General features: G+C 63.9%; 1 protein-coding gene and 1 long non-coding RNA gene across 2 annotated transcripts; one reads left to right on the plus strand and one right to left on the minus strand.

The window, feature by feature from the left end:
* Positions 1-1,253: 1,253 nt before the first annotated feature.
* Positions 1,254-4,168, minus strand: LOC119520610. Its single transcript, XR_005214197.1, has 3 exons — positions 3,998-4,168; positions 2,425-2,535; positions 1,254-2,227 (listed from the first exon to the last, which is right to left on the minus strand). It is a non-coding gene; the product is annotated as an uncharacterized LOC119520610 (long non-coding RNA).
* A 1,210-nt stretch (positions 4,169-5,378) lies between these two features.
* MAP1S (microtubule associated protein 1S) lies at positions 5,379-13,617 on the plus strand. The gene is made up of 7 exons (XM_037818531.1): positions 5,379-5,527; positions 6,362-6,463; positions 7,668-7,750; positions 8,345-8,485; positions 9,006-11,307; positions 12,732-12,937; positions 13,402-13,617. The coding sequence occupies exons 1-7, from the start codon at positions 5,401-5,403 to the stop codon at positions 13,555-13,557; spliced, it is 3,117 nt and encodes a 1,038-aa protein (XP_037674459.1). The 5' UTR covers positions 5,379-5,400; the 3' UTR covers positions 13,558-13,617.
* The last annotated feature ends 3,816 nt before the right edge of the window (positions 13,618-17,433 follow it).

Below are 17,433 nucleotides of genomic sequence, written 5' to 3' on the forward strand. Positions count from 1 at the left end.
CAGGCGTGAGCTCGGGACGCTGTGGCGGACGAAAGCGCCGCGGGCCCCGCGCAAACCAGGCTTTTGCCTCTAAAATGGGGACAAAACGACAGCTGTCCCTAGACAACCAGATGGGGCGGGGCTGCGAGCCCAGACGCGGCGCACAGGCGGAGCGCGGGCGGGATTGGCTGCGGGGCTTGGCTGGGGCGGGGCTAAGGCAGAAAGGACACCAGGGATTGGACACAGCAGCCGAGGGCAGGGTTGTGGGGCGGAACCAACGCGAGGAAGGACGGGAAAAGAGGACGATGGGATTGGTCAAGAGGATGAGTCGGGGGCGGGACCAATGGGGGCTAATGAACTGGACAGGCCCATGGGCCAATGAGCGTCCCCGGGCCCTGCGGTCGGCGGTACCGATGGGGAAACTGAGGCACAAAGAGGGCGCCCCTTCGCCCGGGCCTCAGAGCAGGTCAGGGGCAGCGTGGGATTCTCTCCCCTCGCTCCTTCGCCCGGACCCCCCAACATGGCGGGGGCGACCCGCGGGTCCCCTGACAGGCGAGGAAACTGAGGCACGAAGGCGCGAGGCTGCGAGTCCGGGAGCTGCTGATCGCGGCGCGAGGGCGGGGCGATGTTGGGCAGAGGGGCGTCTCGGCAGTTCAGGAAGCTCGGGTGCACCCCACTGTACCCGGGGCTGCACCTCATTCATTCCCGGGCTGCACCCCATTCATTCCCGGGGCTGCACCCCACTTGTACCCGGGGCTGCACCCCATTCATTCCCGGGCTGCACCCCATTCATTCCCGGGGCTGCAACCCCGTTCCTGCGGCCTCTGCACCCCCAGGACTGGGGGGAGGGCTAAGAACACCCCCCTCAGCAGGTGGGAGAACTGGATCAGGGACCCCGAGACATCTGCCAAGGCCCCCGGGAGCCCCCCATGCCTCTATGCCCCCTCTAAGGCCTTCCAGGTGGGGCCGTCTCCCCGCCCTGTGTCCGGGGCCGCAAGTGCCCCAGAGACCCCGGAAATGTGGGAGATGCAGAAATGTGCGCACACGTTGGCTCCAGGGTGCCAGAGCAGTCCTGCCGCGCCCGAATGAATCGGGTTTAACTGCGCCCCAGAACAGGTGTCCGCTTCATGCAGGTTAAATTCAGGCATCTGGAAACAGCCAGAAGCCAGGTCTGAGGGAGACCCTGGTGGCCCCACCAGCTTTCTATTCCGAGAGCTATTTGTGGCCAGTGTCTAAAGCAAAATGATAAATTACAAAAATAACTAGGACAGCTGTGCTTCCTGGGGGCTCCAGGCTGCAGGCTCAGCATGGTTTAATTAGTTTAAACGCACAATGACCTGGAAAGATGGGGACTGTTGTCATCATATCTGTTTAAAAGGTGGGGAGACTGAGGCCCAGGGAGGTTCCCACATCCGGGGAGGGACAGGGCAGGAATTTGATCCAGGCACCAGGAGTGTTAGTGGGATGGGGGCGTGGGGCTGGCCCTGACCCTGCAGCCACCCTGACTGGCCCCTCTGGCCGCCCTTCTTGATCCCTCTGGACCTGGACTGAATGCTGGCACTCTCCACCCTGCCCCAGGGCTCTACCTTCGTCCTCCACTGCCGGGAAGGCCCTCGTGAGTTCAGTGGCGTCCCCAAAGCAGAAGCCCGCGTCCTAATCCCTGGTGCCTGTGAACGGGGCCTGATTTGGAAATTGGGATGGAATTAGTCAGGTGGCGCCACACTGCAGAGGCTGGGGTGCTGCTAGGTGTGGGCAGGTGGGCGTTGGGCTGTCCGAGGCCTCCCGGGTCACAGAGGGGTGTGGGCTGCACTCTGGGGGCCCTGGGGAGCCATGGAGGGTGTGTGAGCAGAGGAGATGCGGAGGGTGAACTGTGAAGGCGACCGTGAGCCCTTCCCAACCACTTTACAAAACTAACACATGTGAAAGGTGGGCTCTTTCGCTATCACATTGTACAGGTGGGGAGGCTGTGGCCAAGAGAGTTACGTCCTGGGCCCAGGATCTCGCAGACAGCACTGTCACTCCAAACCAGCCCCCGGGCTGTCTCCTCGCAGCGTGCTCCCGTCACAGGAGGTGCTTTCCCTCCTGCTCGCCGCCCTCCTCTCACTGTCCCACACACGTACTCAACTCCTCTTGCCGCCCCAGGCCCTGCTGGAGCATGGCCTCCTCCAGGAAGTCCTCCCAGGTCTGATGTTGGCCAGGCCCCAGGCACCGACTCGGCTCCTCGACTTCCCGAACCTCATGTCCCTGTCTTTAGATGCGTTTACTCAGAACAGAGATCAGGCTGACACAAGGGTGAAATGAGCTAACACGGGGACCTCAGCCTCCCTCCCTGTCCCCTCCTCAGTGACATCAACCCACTGTGCTTAATGGAAGTTGACAGACAGGATCTGTGGGGAGGCTGGGAGAGGAGGGAAAGAAAAAGGTGGATATTATAAAGGCTGATACCCCAAATGTTGGCGAGGACGTGGGCAGAGCCGCCTCCTTCACGGGCCCCTCGGGAAAACAGCCTGGCCATTTCTGACCCTGTGATGCAGCGGTCCCATCCGGGGGTGATTACTGCGGAGAAAAGGGTACAACCGCCATGACAAGTGTGCAAATGCTCAAAACAGCTTTATTAGCCCCAAACTGGAAACCACCCGAATGTCCATGAACAGGTAAATGGATGAACGGCGGCAAACTGCTAACCAGTGGCTACAATCGAAAAGGCCCCAAACCAGGAAATAACAAGCATGGATGAGGATGTGGTGAAACTGGACCCCTCGTGCATTGTTGGTGGGAATATAAAATGGGGCAGCGGCTGTGGAAAGCAGCTTGGCAGTGCCTTAAGAAGTTAAAGGTAGAATAACCACATGACCCAGCAACTCCATTCCCAGGTATATATGCAGAAGAATTGAAAGCAGGTGTTCAAACAAAAACGTGCACACACGTGCTCATAGTGGCATGATTCACCATAGCCCAGGGGTGGAAACAACCCAAATGTCCATCAACAGATGGAGGGAGCAGCACAATATGGTATCTCTATCCAACGGAATATTAATCGGCCATAAAAAGAAGTAACGAAGCCGTGATCCACATGGCAAGCCAGATGAGCCTGGAAGATGTGATGCCGAGTGAAGGGAACCAGATGCAAAAGGCCACATTTTACATGATCTCATTGAAATCAAGTGTCTGGTGCAGGCGAGTCCATGGGGGTTGCTGGGGCTGGGGGAGGGGGAATGGGGGGCAACGGCTAATGGGGACAGGGTGTCATTTGGGGTGATGAGAAAGTTCTGGAACTAGAGAGTGGAGATGGTTGTACAATATTGTGAATGTACTTAATGCCACTGAACTGAACACTTTAAAATGGTAAATTTTATGTATATTTTACAATAAAAGAGAATTGTCGGCATCTGGGAACACCACCTGGCCAGAAAAGGAGCAAATGTCTGCTCTTGACCCAACCCAAGGAGCCAGGAAGCCAGACCCGAGCCGGACAGCCCGTGTGGTGCCATTTGTGCGAAGTTTAAAACCAGGTAAGTTCGAGCCGCAGTGACAGGGGTCAGGGTCGCCTGGGGAGTGGGTCCCAACTAGGCGGGGGCTGGGAACGGCCACCTGAGGGCCGTCCTCCTGATTCTCGGGACTGGCGGCATCTGGGCTAAACCTAAACGAAAATGTTCAAAAGGCAAAAGAACTGCCTGGGGGCAAGGGTGGCTGAGACCCTCCAGCATCCCGATGGCTCGGGGTCTGCTTTCCTCACAGACACCATCGGCCCCTCTGGGACGGTAGACATGGAAATGGGGCAGGAGGGAGAGCTCCAAGTTCCATGCCTGGATTTGGGAATTGTTTCCAGATGTTTCTGTACCCCACACCAGGGCCCCCACCTGAGGGGTGCTCTGGGACGGAAAGACCCCAGGACTCCAGAACACTCTGGACACCAGACCCCAAAGGCCTAAGAGAGTCCCAAATCAGACTCCTCATGGAGACACATCTCAGCACCTCAGGCCCTTTAAACCAACTAGAATTAATACCAAAATCATACCTCACTGCCTTGGGCACAGGGAAGGGCATGGGCTCCAGCGACACAGTCCTTGCTTTGAATCCAGACCCAATCAATAAGCACACATGGAAGGGCCAAATCAGCAAAGGAATGGTGGACAAACCCACCCTACAAGCTCCTTCCCAAGGCCAGGGACCCGGAGAGCCTCAGCCTGTTTGGGGAGACAGCCTGGCGCCGACACTCCCACGCCATCACTGTGATAACAGAGGAAATCACAGGCCGCCGGGACACGGGCAGGAGACGAGGCAGGGAGCCAAGGCCGAGTGACGGGGATACAGGAGAGAGAGGAAGTCAGATGCTACGTGGCCCCTGGGGCCGTTACACACTCGCCAGGGAGGAAGTTGGGCCAAACAACACAGAGAATGAGAGACAAAGGGAGGCTGGTGCTGCTTTGCAGAACATTTCCCATCTCTGTTTGCTTTGGATACTTCTGGAGACAGGGAGCTCACTACCAAAGGAGACAGCCCAGCCCTTCCTGGGCACAGGCAACTACAAAGGGCCACTACAATAGGACTAGTCGCTGTGGATGAAAGGGCTGGACGTGACTGTTTGGGGAGGAAAGGGTCAGTGGCATGAGCCAGGCAGGCAATCTGTGTCACAGAATTGGACTGACCTGGGATCGGGTCTCAGCCCTACTGCCATGTGTCTGGCGACTTCATCTCTCCAAGCCTGTTTCTTCTCCTTTGAAATGGCCATAACGACAGCACTTACCTCGTAGGCCTGTGCACACAAGGGAGCTAATGGAGTAAAATGACTGGCACACGGTGCCAAGAAAGCATGCTGCCCTCCCCCAGAGCTGGAGTGTTCCAAAGCGAAACACCATTGTACTTTCCTACCTCTGAAACTGCACGTGCTGTACTTTCTGCCTGGCATTCCCCTGCCCATCACCCCCCACCACTGACACACCTACCAAACTCCTATGCATCCCTCAAAGCCCTAAAGACGAGTTTCGTTTCTCTGGTCAAGCCCTGACAGAGGGGGCTGGGAGCCTCTGGGCCGGGTTCTGGTTATCTTACTATGATGTGATGTGAGTTCCCTGAGGGTGGGGATTCTGTCTAGCACGCGGCAGGCACAGGACAATGCTTGCTAAATGAATGCATGCCTGAATGAATGATCAGCTGGGGGGCCCAAGGCGGAGACCCAGAGGCGGCCAATCGCTTCGGCACCCCCATCCCCAGCTCCCCACGACCTCAAAGGTCCACGAGGGGACAGACAAAGGGACTGGTGGGGGCTTCCGGGCGGGGCGGGGTCTGCAGCCCGCCCATCCGGCGCCTTTAAGGGGCGGGGCCTGGCCCGGCGCGCCGCGTCCGATTGGCCCCGGGTGACGTCACGGGCCGCGGCGGGGCGGGGCGGGCGGCGCTCGGGGCGTCGGGGCCGGCGCGAAGATGGCGGCGGCGGCGGCGGCGGCGGGGCCCGGGGCGGCGGAGGCGCCGAGCTCGCTGCTGCTCGTGGTGGGCGGCGAGTGCGGGCGCCCGGGGCTGCTGGCCTACGTGCTGGAGGAGCTGGAGCGAGGTCGGGCCGCGGGGGCGCGGGCCGGAGGGGAGCAGAGGGGCCCGGGGTGGGGGGGGGCGGCTGCGCCGAAGGTCCGGGGTCCCAGCACCCCCGGCCCGGCCCGGGCGGCTCGGCGGCCTCCGGGCATCGCGGGTTCCCCCCGAGAGCCCGGGGTCCCAGGCCCGGAACCCGGAATCCGTTATGCGCAGGACCCGCTGGGACCCGCCGGGCACGGGCGGCCCTTCCCCCCGGGGCTGGCCGGGGCGGGGCCGGGGAGGCCGCGGTGCCGAGTGCCGGGGGCGGCGGAGGGAGAGGCCGAGGGCTGGAGCCCCGGGGCCCGCGTTCCCTCCGCGCCGCGGGAGGAGCTGTTAACCGGGTGTGGGCGGGCAGGGCCTGGGGGAGCTGGCAGCGGGGACCTGCAGCCGCGGGTGAGTCACGGCACACCTGGGGGGCTCACCTGAGCCTCCGGCACCGTGGGGTGGGGGTGGGGGGGCTGGCGTCCCTCCCCCTCGGGTCTCCTGTAAGGTGTGTGTGTGGGGGCTACATACCTGCATTTGTGCACCTGGGGGAGCCACCTGAGCACCTCTTGTGCTGAGCCTTTGGTCCGGTGCAGGAGCACAGGGGTCCGGGGCCGGCTCAGGTCCCATGTCCCGGGGCTCAGGGTGTCCTAGAGGGACCCTGGCACCCTCGGGAGGAAGCAAGGTGAGCGCAGGTCTGCAGGGTGGGGGAAGGGACTGGGGAAAGGAGCTGTGGGCAGCGGGGTCTGAGCCTCTGAGATGCACCCCGACCCTGAGGCCTGTGGGGGCAGGTGGGGATTCTGGGGGTCCGGCTGACCCCACCCCTCTGTCCCACCAGGCATCCGTTCCTGGGATGTGGACCCCAGCGTGTGCAGCCTCGACGAGCAGCTGAAGATCTTTGTGTCCCGGCACTCAGCCACCTTCTCCAGCATCGTGAAAGGTGAGGAGGGGTCCCCCGGGTGCCAGGCGTGAGAATAGCGGGGATGAGAACACCTGGAGGTGCCGAGGCGCCTGGCCCAGTGGGGACCCCACCCAGTCCTAAGCATGCACAAGGCAGGAGCTAGCATTTTGCCCCATTCTACAGATGGGGAAACTGATGCATGAGGAGTGGGGAGGCGTCTGAGGAGGGGGCTTTGTGGCCAAGAAGCAGTGGGGCTGGGTGGGGCTGGTGGGAGGACGTGTGGATGGGACGGTGGGGGGCAGCCCTGAGGGTGGTTCATGGACACCCCGTGCCTGCACAGGGCCTGGTACACAGCAGGCGCTCAATAGATGGGGAACCGAGGAGGAGCAAGGTGGAGGCGCTTAGGGGAACGAGTGGCTGCTGGTGGGGCCTGCATGTCCCCTGGGGGCACAGCTGAGTCACTGCTGCCAATGTGGTGGGGAAGGAAGTGACCGTCCCTGTCCTAGCAGGTCGGCAGCTTCCTGGCCCCACAGGGGTGGGGGCTGGAAATCTGCTCGTGGGACTGCAGACGGCACATCCCCACCCTGTGCCTCAGTTTCCCTACCTGTGAATGGACCATATGCACGCATGGTCGGAGCTGGGGACACTGGGGGTTCACCCGGGGCTCTGGGGACACAGCCAGGGTCAGCCCAGCTCCCCCACGACCCTGGAGGCTCTGAGCGGCCCTGCGACCCCCCCTTCCCCCCTGCCCTCCCTCCCACCCGCAGCCTCACCTGTGCCGTGCCCCCTCCTGGCACAGCGTCCGTCGTAGGGTGGGGTGGTGACGCTGTGTCCAAGGGCCAGACCGGGGTCTCGGAGCAGCAGAGCCGTGTTCACTGACACCCGGAGGCCGCGTCCCTTGGGGTCTAGGGTCCTGTGCAGGCTGCGTGTGCTCCTCAGCTGGTGGCACGGCCCCACCTCCGACACGCGGCCGTCGTCCCTACACAGTCGTCCTTCAGTTAGGGCCCCCCTCGCCCAGTGTGGCCTTGTCCTAACAGCTCCAGAAGTCCGTTTCCAAATAGAGTCGCGTTCTTGGGGCTGCAGGGTTTCAGCCTGACTGGGGGATGTGGGGTCTTGATCTGACTTTCTGGGGGCCACAATTCACCCCACAACGGGGCTGTCTGGAGGGGCCAGTTCTGGCGGCCGTGCAGCTTGGCTCACCTTGTCCCCCAATGGCCCTGCTCACTGCCTGGTGTCCCCACAGGCCAGCGCAGCCTGCACCATCGCGGAGATGCCCTGGAGACCCTGGTCCTTCTCAACCCGTCCGACAAGTCCCTGTGTGACGAGGTGAGGACGGTCGGTGCAGGCCTGGGCTGCTGGGCTCTCCCGGCTCCTGGGCCCCCCACTGCGCTCTGCCCCAAATCCTCCCTGACACACCCTGCCCCAGGAAGCCCCCTGGCGATTCCAGCCCCAGCTTCTCTCCTCAAGTGGTCAGTAGAGGCAGGTCTCAGGACCCGACCCACACTCACATCCCGTGGTTCTCTCTGAGGGTGGACTTGGTTTCGCCCCTGGCTGTGGGCATCTGGTCTCTCACCCCCATTATTCGTCAGAAAGATGAGCAGGACAGCCCTGGGCACCCACTGGAGATGTTTCCCCAGGGTCACCCCTTCTGCTCCCTTGAGGGGCTCATGGTTCAGGGGAGACAGTGTCAGGAGAGGGCCAGAGGGAGCCGAGGAGGAGCGGGGAGGGCCCCCAGGCAGAGGAGACACTAGGGCTTTGTAGGATGAGCAAGAGTTTGCCAGCGGCCCAGAGGCTGCCTTCCTGGCGAGGCGAGGGGCCTGGAGGAGGTGACTGTACCTAGACTTGGGCTGGGGGCCCCCAAAGCAGGATGATGGCCCCATCCTGAGTGGGGTACACCCCCTGACGCTGCGCCCTTTCCAGCTCCGGAACCTTCTGCTGGACCCCGCCCCCCACAAGCTGCTGGTGCTGGCAGGGCCTTGCCTGGAGGAGACAGGGGAGCTGCTTCTGCAGACCGGGGGCTTCTCACCACACCACTTCCTCCAGGTCCTGGCGGACAAAGAGGTGAGCTGCCCCCACTCCTGCTCTCTGCGCCCCTCGATGGGCACGTGGAGACGTGTGTGTTTCCTGGGGGGCAGGCGGCCCATTGTCCCCCAAAGTGCAGATCCCAGAGCTGGGCCCCTAAGTCAGCAATGTTCTGGGGGCCCAGGGTGGCTCCAGATCAGGGTTGTAGCCCTTCCTGAGTCCTCAGGTGCTCTGGGGAGTTGGGCAAAGCCTTGGACCAACAGTATTTTTGCATTGTGTGGGCACTGTAAGGATGGAGAAAGTGGGGGCGATGGTGTGGGCAGGGGAGGGCTGGAGGGGAATTGGGGGTGATGCTTGTGGGCATGGGTGGGGCTGGAGAGCCTTGTCCCCAGAGGTGAGAACAGTGGGTACAGGAGCCTGGGGAAGTGAGGGGCTGATGGAGGGGGGCCAGGCCAGACCTCATGGGGCACCTTGATTTGGGGTTCTGTCCAGAGGGGCCTGTGGGGAGTCGGGAGCCACCTGCCCTGGGGCGTCCCCTCACCCGCTGTCCCCCCCGCAGATCGCGGAGCTCCTGGCCGCGGCGCCCCGGCCCCCCACGCCGCCCTCGCTCACCGTCACCTGCCCGACGTTCGGCGGCTGGGCCCGGCTGCCTCCCGAGGCCCCCGGCCTGCAGGGCTGGCTCCGGCTGCGGCTGAACCCGCCGGCGCAGCGGGCGGCCTCCGAGGGCCTGCGCGAGTTCCTGGAGTACGTGGCCGAGTCGCTGGAGCCGCCGTCGCCCTTCGAGCTGCTGGAGCCGCCGGCCGCCGTGGGCTTCCTCAAGATCGCGCGGCCCTGCTGCTACGTCTTCCCCGGCGGCCTGGGCGACGCCGCCTTCTTCGCGGTCAACGGCTTCACGGTGCTGGTCAACGGCGGCTCGAGCCCCAAGTCCAGCTTCTGGAAGCTGGTGCGGCACCTGGACCGCGTGGACGCCGTGCTGGTGACCCACGCGGGCGCCGACAGCCTGCCGGGCCTCAACAGCCTGCTGCGGCGCAAAGTGGCCGAGCGCGAGGCGGCGGCCGCGGGCGCGGCGGGCGAGGACGCGCTGCGCAGCCTCGCGTCGCCGGACCTGGGCGTCGTCTTCCTCAACGCGCGCGCGCCCGCGGCCCCCGCGCCCGCGCCCCGGCTGGTGCGCGGCGAGGACGAGGCGGGGCTGGCGCTGGGCCTGCTGGGCCGCCTGGGCATCGCACCCCTGCCCCTGCGCCGCGGCCCCGCGCCCCCGCGGCCCACCGTGCTCTTCCAGAAGATGGGCGTGGGCCGCCTGGACCTGTACGTGCTGCACCCACCCGCGGCCGGCAGCACCGAGGCTGACCCCGCGCTCGCCTCGGTGTGCGCGCTGCTGGTGTGGCACCCCGCGGGCCCCGCCGAGAAGGTGGTGCGTGTGCTGTTCCCGGGGTGCGCGCCGCCCGCTCGCTTGCTGGAGGGCTTGGCCTCTGTGCAGCACCTGGGCTTCCTGCGCGAGCCTGTGGTGACGTCCCAGGACCTGGAGGGGCCGCGGCGCGCCGAGAGCCGGGAGAGCCTGGGCTCCCGGGACGGCGCGCGGCGGGAGGGCCGGCAGGCGCCTGTCAAGCCCGGCCAGGATCGCCCCGGGGCGCCCCGGAAGGAGCCGCCGCGGCCCGAGGCCCCGCGCCGGGCGGAGAAGGACACCACTGCTCCACGGGAGGCCAAGCGGGAGCCCCAGCCCGGCGCCTTCCGGATGCAGTCCCGGGATGCGCGGCGCGGGGCGACCGCCAAGCCCGACCTCAAGAAGGCGGGGGTCCAGGTGGCCGCCAAGCCCCGGAGGGCGCCCAGCGTCGCGGAGGACGGGCCGTGCAGCCCCTCCAGCTTCCCCTGCGGAGAAGGCAGTCCCCCCCTGGTGCCCGGCGGCTCCCCCGCGCTGGAGCGCGGCCCGGAGCTGGGACCCAGCCCTGCCGGCGGGGAGAGCCGCCTCCCCGAGAAGACGCCTGAGCTGTTGGCCGCTGCCAGCCCCCCGCGGCCGCGCTCGCCCTCGCCCCCTGGGCCCCGCCGCGACCCCGCTGACAGCGCCCGGCGCCTGTCGCTGAGCCCGCTGCGCTCCGGGGAGCCCGCGCCTGACGCCTCACCCACCGTGACCACCCCCTCACTGCCCGCCGAGGTGGGCTCTCCGCACTCCACCGAGGTGGACGAGTCCCTATCGGCGTCCTCCGAGCAGGTGCTGCCGCCCGCGGGCGAGGCCGGCCTGAGCCTCCCGCTGCGGGGTCCCCGGGCGCGCCGCTCCACTTCACCGCACGACGTGGACCTGTGCCTGGTGTCGCCCTGCGAGTTTGAGCACCGCAAGGGCCCGCCCCCCGCCTCCCCCGGCGGCTCCAACGACAGCAGCGCTCGGTCCCAGGAGCGAGCAGGCCGCCCGGGGCCTGAGGAGACCCCCCCCACGTCCGTCAGCGAGTCCCTGCCCACCCTGTCCGACTCGGACCCCCTGCCCCCCGCCCCTGTCCCCGTGGACTCTGACGAGGACACCGAGAGCTTTGAGGGGCCTCGCCGCCGTGACCCCCTGCCTGCCCCACTCCAGGATCCCCGCCCACTGCCTGCCCCACCCGGTATCTGCATGGTGGACCCCGAGATGCTGCCACCCGAGCAGGCTCGGCCGCCTGAGAGCCTCGGCCGGGCCCGGAAGCCCCTGCCCCATTCTAGCCCGGGCACAGCTGGCTCCAAAGCCACCCCAGCGGCCACTGCCAAAACCAAAGGGCTGGTCAGCGGGGACCGGGCTGGCCGGCCACTCAGCGCCCGGGGCGAGCCCAGTGACAAGGGAGGCCGAGCAGCCCTGCCCAGGAAGCCTGTCCCCAAGACGGCCACACGGGGGACACCAGGTGAGTGCCTGGGGTCGGCGCCGCCCGCTGCTTCCTGTCAGCTGTGTGGCCTGGGCCTCGGCGCCTGCTCTCTCTGCGCCTGAGCCTTTAAGGCCTTGCAGCTCTGGCCACCTCCAGCACATCTAGGTGAACTTTCTGGTAGTCAGGTTAGGAGGTGAAAAGAAATGGGACATTAGCTTTAACAGTGTGTTTCCTTTAACTCACTTGCCTTGGGATCCCCAGATCACCTTCAGGTCCCACAGTTTGCTGAGAGCCTTTGGCCCAGGGCCATCCTCACTGCTGAGACTCAGGGCTGCGAGGGGGAAGGCGTGGGGCAGGGGCTTCGGGGTCCTGTCTGAGCTGGGGGAGCCTGCTGGAGGAGACCCAGTCCCGGGGCTGCTCCTGAAGGCCAGTTGTGTTCCACATGGGAGGAGGCCATGGGAGTGCAGACGGTTTACACCCGGGAGCCCTTGTCAGCTCGGGGTCCCAGTTGCCAGGTGCCGGCCGAGAGCCAGCCCTGCCCACAGGCCTTTTTGGGGAGCGCACCCCGGGCTGCTGCGTGCACCCTTTGCCACACAATTTGGCCCGGGGTGATATTTCGGCATGAGATCCACACAGACCAGTGCCGGTGAGAGGCTTGCCTCTGTCCTCTGGGCCGTGTGTCCTGTGCTGCCCACGGCCTTGGTGGTTGGTGCAGCTCAGCGCCCGTGGGCCGGGCTGGGGGAGTGCCCTGCGGGCCTGGGGAGGGTCTGAGAAAGGAGCTCCCGCCCTGCGGTCGGCTCCAGTCCCCAGCCCCGTCTCCATCCTCCTTCCTGCCTGAGTTGCGGGCACGTGTCCTGGTCAGGTCAGAGGGACCCCAGTGGGCTCCATCACGGCGGGGAGGGGGTCCCAGGGCCCACAGCGAGGCCAGCACCAGAGCCAAGGGTTGTTCGGGGCCTGAATCCCCAGAGGCCACGGTCACAGCCCCAGGGGCCTCCTCTTACGCCCGGCCGACCCTCAGTGCCGCCTGTCGGCAGCTGTTCTCCATGAAGGGCCTGAGAGCCAGTGTTTCCAGTCCTGCCAGCCGGGCTCCAGCAATGCTCCATGTGCGAGGGGAGGTGGGATGGGACCCCCCGTGCCTTGCTGCTTCTCCAGCCTTGTGATAAGTGGAGAGGCAGCTTTCTCTTCTCAGGGCTCCCACGGATCAGGGAAACCCAGGCTGGGGGCCATGACTTGCCCGGCGCTTGGGCATCGCTGCCCTGGCTGCCCTCCAGTGCCCACCCTGAGCTGGGCCCCCCATGCCCGAGACCATCTGCCCTTCTATCGGCCGATTCCTCTGCTTCCCTGACACTGGGGGTCTGGGGGTGGGTGGGTCAGGCAGCCCAGGGTCACGGCATGGGGTGGGGGGGGGTGTGTGGGGGTCCTGGGGTCTAGCCCAGTGGCGCTGATGCATCTCCCTCCCGCAGGGGCTCCTCCGGGCCGCCCCGTCTACCTCGACCTGGCCTACGTGCCTGGCGGGCGCAGCGCAGGCTTGGTGGGTGAGGAGTTTTTCGCACGGGTGCGCGCCCTCTGCTACGTCATCAGCGGCCAGGACCAGAGCAAGGAGGAGGCCATGCGGGGCATCCTGGATGCGCTGCTGGCCGGCAAGGCGCGCTGGAACTGTGAGCTGCAGGTGCGGGGACCCCGGGCCCCGGCCTCCCCAGGGGCGTGTCTAGACCACAGAGCGGGGACTCGGAGGGGTCAGGCCGCAGCCCCTCCCCAGTGTTGGCAGGTGCAGGGGTACTGCCAGCTTGGGCCCTCGGCCGTGTCCCCTGGGAGCAGCGTCGTCTTCCCTGCCGGGGTGGCTCCCCTGCCCCTCGATGCCCTGGCTTGTAACTGCTCCCCTGTATCCCTAGTGAGTGCTGCTCATGGCCAAGGAAGCTGAGCCCTGAGGGGGGGGTCCCCGCGGGGGCGCCCAGCGCTGAGCAGGAGGCGTCGGGGAGGGCCGGGAGGTCTCTGGGGGAGGGGCCAGGCCTGTGGGGGAGGTGGCCGGGGGCGGTGCCCGCTCCGCCCCTCCCCGCCCATCACCCCTCCCTTCTCCTCCACCCCTCATCGCCCCTCCCCTCACTTCCCCCCTCCCCTCCGCCCGCCCCGCAGGTGACGCTGATCCCCACCTTCGAGTCGGCCGCCCTGCGCGAGTGGTACCAGGACACGCACGCGCGGCAGCAGGCGCTGGGCGTCACCGTGCTGGGCAGCAACAGCACCGTGGCCATGCAGGACGAGACCTTCCCCGCCTGCAAGGTCGAGTTCTAGCCCCTCCCCCGCCGCCTCTCCCCGGGATCTCCCCGGAAGAATAAACGGCCTGCTCCTCCACCGTGGCTCCTTTCTCCCGCGGAATCCCCTCGGGGACCCTGGTGCACCCTCGCCTCCGTTTCACAGAAGGGGAGACTGAGGCCCGGTGGGGGCCCTCCAGAGCTGATAACCACTGCCGATCCCTCTTTCCTCAACAGGGCCCAAGGCCCAGGTGGGGTGGGAAGGTGTGAGGGACCCTGCGAGAAGGGGCCAGCCCCCCCAGGGCAGCCGCCCGGCCCCATCCACGAACCGGTAGGGTTGGCTGAGATTTGGAACCAGGCCTGGGAGCCTTGGAGGCACCGGTGGACAGTTGTCCCCCTTACAGTCTCTTGTCACTCTGGAAGTCGGACTTTACCAAAAGGCTTCCAGAAAGAACCCAAAACCCACGGTCACCAGACCCCGGTTTCCTGCTTGGCTCCTTCCTGCTGTCCCTGCACAGACTGAGCAGGAAAGAGGCTCCAGAGTGGGTGAAGGGTGACCCCAGAGTGGCACCTCCCGATCCTGGCCCTGGCACCCGCAGGGACCTTATCTGGGGAAGGGTCTCTGCCGAGTGAGGGCGTGGAGGATCCCGGATGAGACCACCCTGGGTTATCTGGTGGGCCCTGAACCCAGCAATGCGTGTCCTCGTGGAAAGGGGAGAGCCCTGGGGTGACAGCCGCAGGCAGAGGCCGGGTGAGCGACCCCTGACCCCAGCTCCCGGCCTCCTGGGCCGTGTGCAGCTCTGTTAGGCCGCCCAGAAGTGGAGACACGGCGGGTCCCAGCAGCCGGCCAGCCGCCCTCGGTGGCTGTTGTGTCGCCATGTGGCCGTGAGGGTGTCCCCAGGGGACCTCCTGTGGCCATGCCCACCGGGGTCAGAGGAGCAGATAAAGGGCCACTGCAGGACTCAGGACGAAGTTGAACGTAGACGATGGCAAATATACAGGAGCCGAGTGGAGTAAACCGGGCCTAGGATCTTCTTGTGGCTTCAAAGACGATGACACGTTAACTTGGGTAAAGAAAGTGGGAATATTTAAAATCTTAGTGTAAACACCAGGAGTATAGGAATAGCCTGTAACTCTCAAACTAGTAGAGGGGGAAAATTAAGAGTTAGGATGAGTAAGAAACAATCCAAAGGTGGCTCATAAGCTTAGTGGTACAAATGGAAAGCGTGAAGTGAGACAACAGACATGCACAAAAATTGCCAGTAATTATAGGAAATGTAAACGGGCAGGAATTCCAGTTGAAAGGCAGAAGACTGTCAGGCTGCATTTTTTTTTTTTTAATTCAAGTTCCATGTTTACAAGAGACATCCAAACGTAAAGAGGCTGAAAAATTGAAAGAAAAGGATGGGAAAAAGATAAAGCTGGCAAACGTTTTTTAAAGTAAGTCAGAAAATTAAAGGTGATATAGTTATGCTTATAATAGGAAAAAATTATATTTTTTGGTATGTTACTAGCAATAAGGAGCATCAATGCAGAGCTTTTAATTCACCAAGAAGATCTAAAAGTTCCAAGCTTGTATGTGCCTTGTAAAAGAGCCTCAAAATATGTCAAGTTAGGAACCACTGGGGGGATCACAAGCTAAACTTTTGTTTATTAGTTGTTACTAGATTTCCTAACACCAGTCCATGTGCTTGTTCCGAGACAGAACTCCACCTTGTCAGGAGGTATTTTTATTCTGGTAAACTGGAATTCTGGGCTTTTGCCCTCAGCATTTGGTGGATTCTGCCTGCCGTCGGGCTCCCGGTGTAATCTCTCCTCACCCTCGTTTGGGAGCCGGGAGATGGGGCAGCCACTCCCCTCGTTTCATCCGAGCAAGCCCCGGGACAGAGAAGTGCTTGAGAACCAGGAGCATTGGTGAAAATCACTAACGGCTACAGACAGTTCCCCCAAAAGCTTATTTTGTCTTGGATAGGGATCAAAAACTAGATAGTGAATGTTTTTGGCTTGTGGCCACAGGGGCTCAGCGGGAACTACTCTGCCATTGCACAAGAGCAGCCGAGACCGCAGGTGGCGCGTGTGGCTGTGTCTGCAGAAACCGGCAGTGGGGCAGATGTGCCACGAGATGTAGTTGATGACGCACGTCTGGGCATCAGTCTCTGACCCTTTCCCCTCAACATGCTAGAACAATTTGGGGGTCTGAGAAGCTGTTGGTTCCGAACCCAAAGCAGGTTTTTGGCGTGAATTGGAATGTTTTGAGGTACGAGGAATGAATCTGTTATTTTTTTGAACAAACGAAGTAAAAGGGAAATCAGCTCACACACCTCAAGTCCAGGACGGTTGGGCTTCAGGCGCGGCTGGATCCAGAGTCCAGCACTGTGTTTCTCTCCGAGGGCGGACCCCTGGAGGTGGCTCCAGCAGCCTTGTGTCTGTCCTCTGCCCCTGAGCTCACACCCGGGCTGGGTGGCCCCAGCTCTGTCCTGCCCGGGGCTTCCTGACCCTCCCCGGCGTAACCACAGTCCTCACCCCGGCTGTGCGTGCTTCCTTTTGGCCCTCCTGACATAGGCTGTCTGTCTGTCTGTCATCCCTCTTGGCCCCTCCCCCCATCTGTCATCTGTCTATGTTTGTCTCTTTCCCTCTGGCCCAGCCCCTGCCACCCTCTACTGGGCAACCACTAAAAATATCTCCGAGCACCTGGGGCCTGTTGAGCAGGTGTCAGGAGCAGCCACCCCTCATGTCCTGCCCCCCTGCAGCCCCCCGGGCTGCCCCGGCCGTTTGTTGCTGCCTGACTGACCTCTGCACGTGCAGTGTCCCCCCAGAGCTCCACCAGCAGTCACTAGGAGACGCTGCCACAGGGTCCTGGACAGACGTGGGGTGCAGGGAGCCCAGGGCGGGCCCCCCACTGCCTGGTGGTCAGCAGGACCTCCTGGGGGACATGAAGGTGTGAGCTGCCCTGGGAGAGGCGGGAGGGCGCATCGGCTGTGGGACACTCCCCCAGGCCCTCCTGCTCCCCTGGCCCTCCTCAGGCCCTTCCTGGCCCATGCTGATTTGTTTGTCCTTTCTTCCTCCGGACGTGAGCTGTGAGGGCAGGCCTGGCCACCTCGGTCGCCACGGGGTCCCCAGTGCCCAGAATGGTCTGGCACCCACCCTCATACAATAGGGGCTGCACACAGTAGGTGCACATCGCCCGATGGCACACAGTAGGTGCTTGCCACCCGCCGGCACCTGCTAGGTGTCCAAACCCCCTGTACACAGTAGGTGCCACACACAGGAGCCCACCCCACACAGTAGGTGCCCCCCCACCCCCACATGTAGTAGGTGCTCGGCATCTGCCAGCACACAGTAAGTGTCCAGGAAATGGTGGGTCCCAGCCCAGCAGCACTTGCTGGGTGACCTGGGCACCTAACTTAACCTCTCTGGGGGGCCTGGGGATCCATTGGGGTCTGGGACCTGAGTTTCCTTCTCCTGCTTGCTCAGCCACCAAGATACCCCAGACTGGCCACTCCTTCCCACCCCCAGATGTGGGGAGCCCCCATGTGGGGGCAGGAGGGGAAGGAGGGGGCTGTGGTGCCAGACCCCCAGGGCAAGCCCGTCTCCAGGGCTTTGCGGTGCCACCTGGACAGGGGCCTCCTGTGTCCAGGCCTGTGGCTGTGGCTTACCTGTGATACAGGGGTCACTGCCCCTCCCGAGGAAGGAGGGCTTGGCGGAACTCTGGGAGGCCAGAGGGGGCTTCCCGGTTGAGGGGCTGCACAGGAACTGAGAGCTCTGGGCAGGTGGTGGGGTGGGAGGGCAGCCCCTCGGCCGAGGGCCTGGGTGGGGTGACTTTTGCTGCAGAGGGCAGGGGAGAGGGCCAGAGCAGGGCCAGAGCCCGGGGACTCTCTGGAGAGCACGTGGGCGAAGGTGGCTGGCTTTAGTTTTA

Source organism: Choloepus didactylus, chromosome 25, assembly GCF_015220235.1.
Source record: "Choloepus didactylus isolate mChoDid1 chromosome 25, mChoDid1.pri, whole genome shotgun sequence".
Taxonomy (NCBI): Eukaryota; Metazoa; Chordata; class Mammalia; order Pilosa; family Megalonychidae; genus Choloepus; species Choloepus didactylus.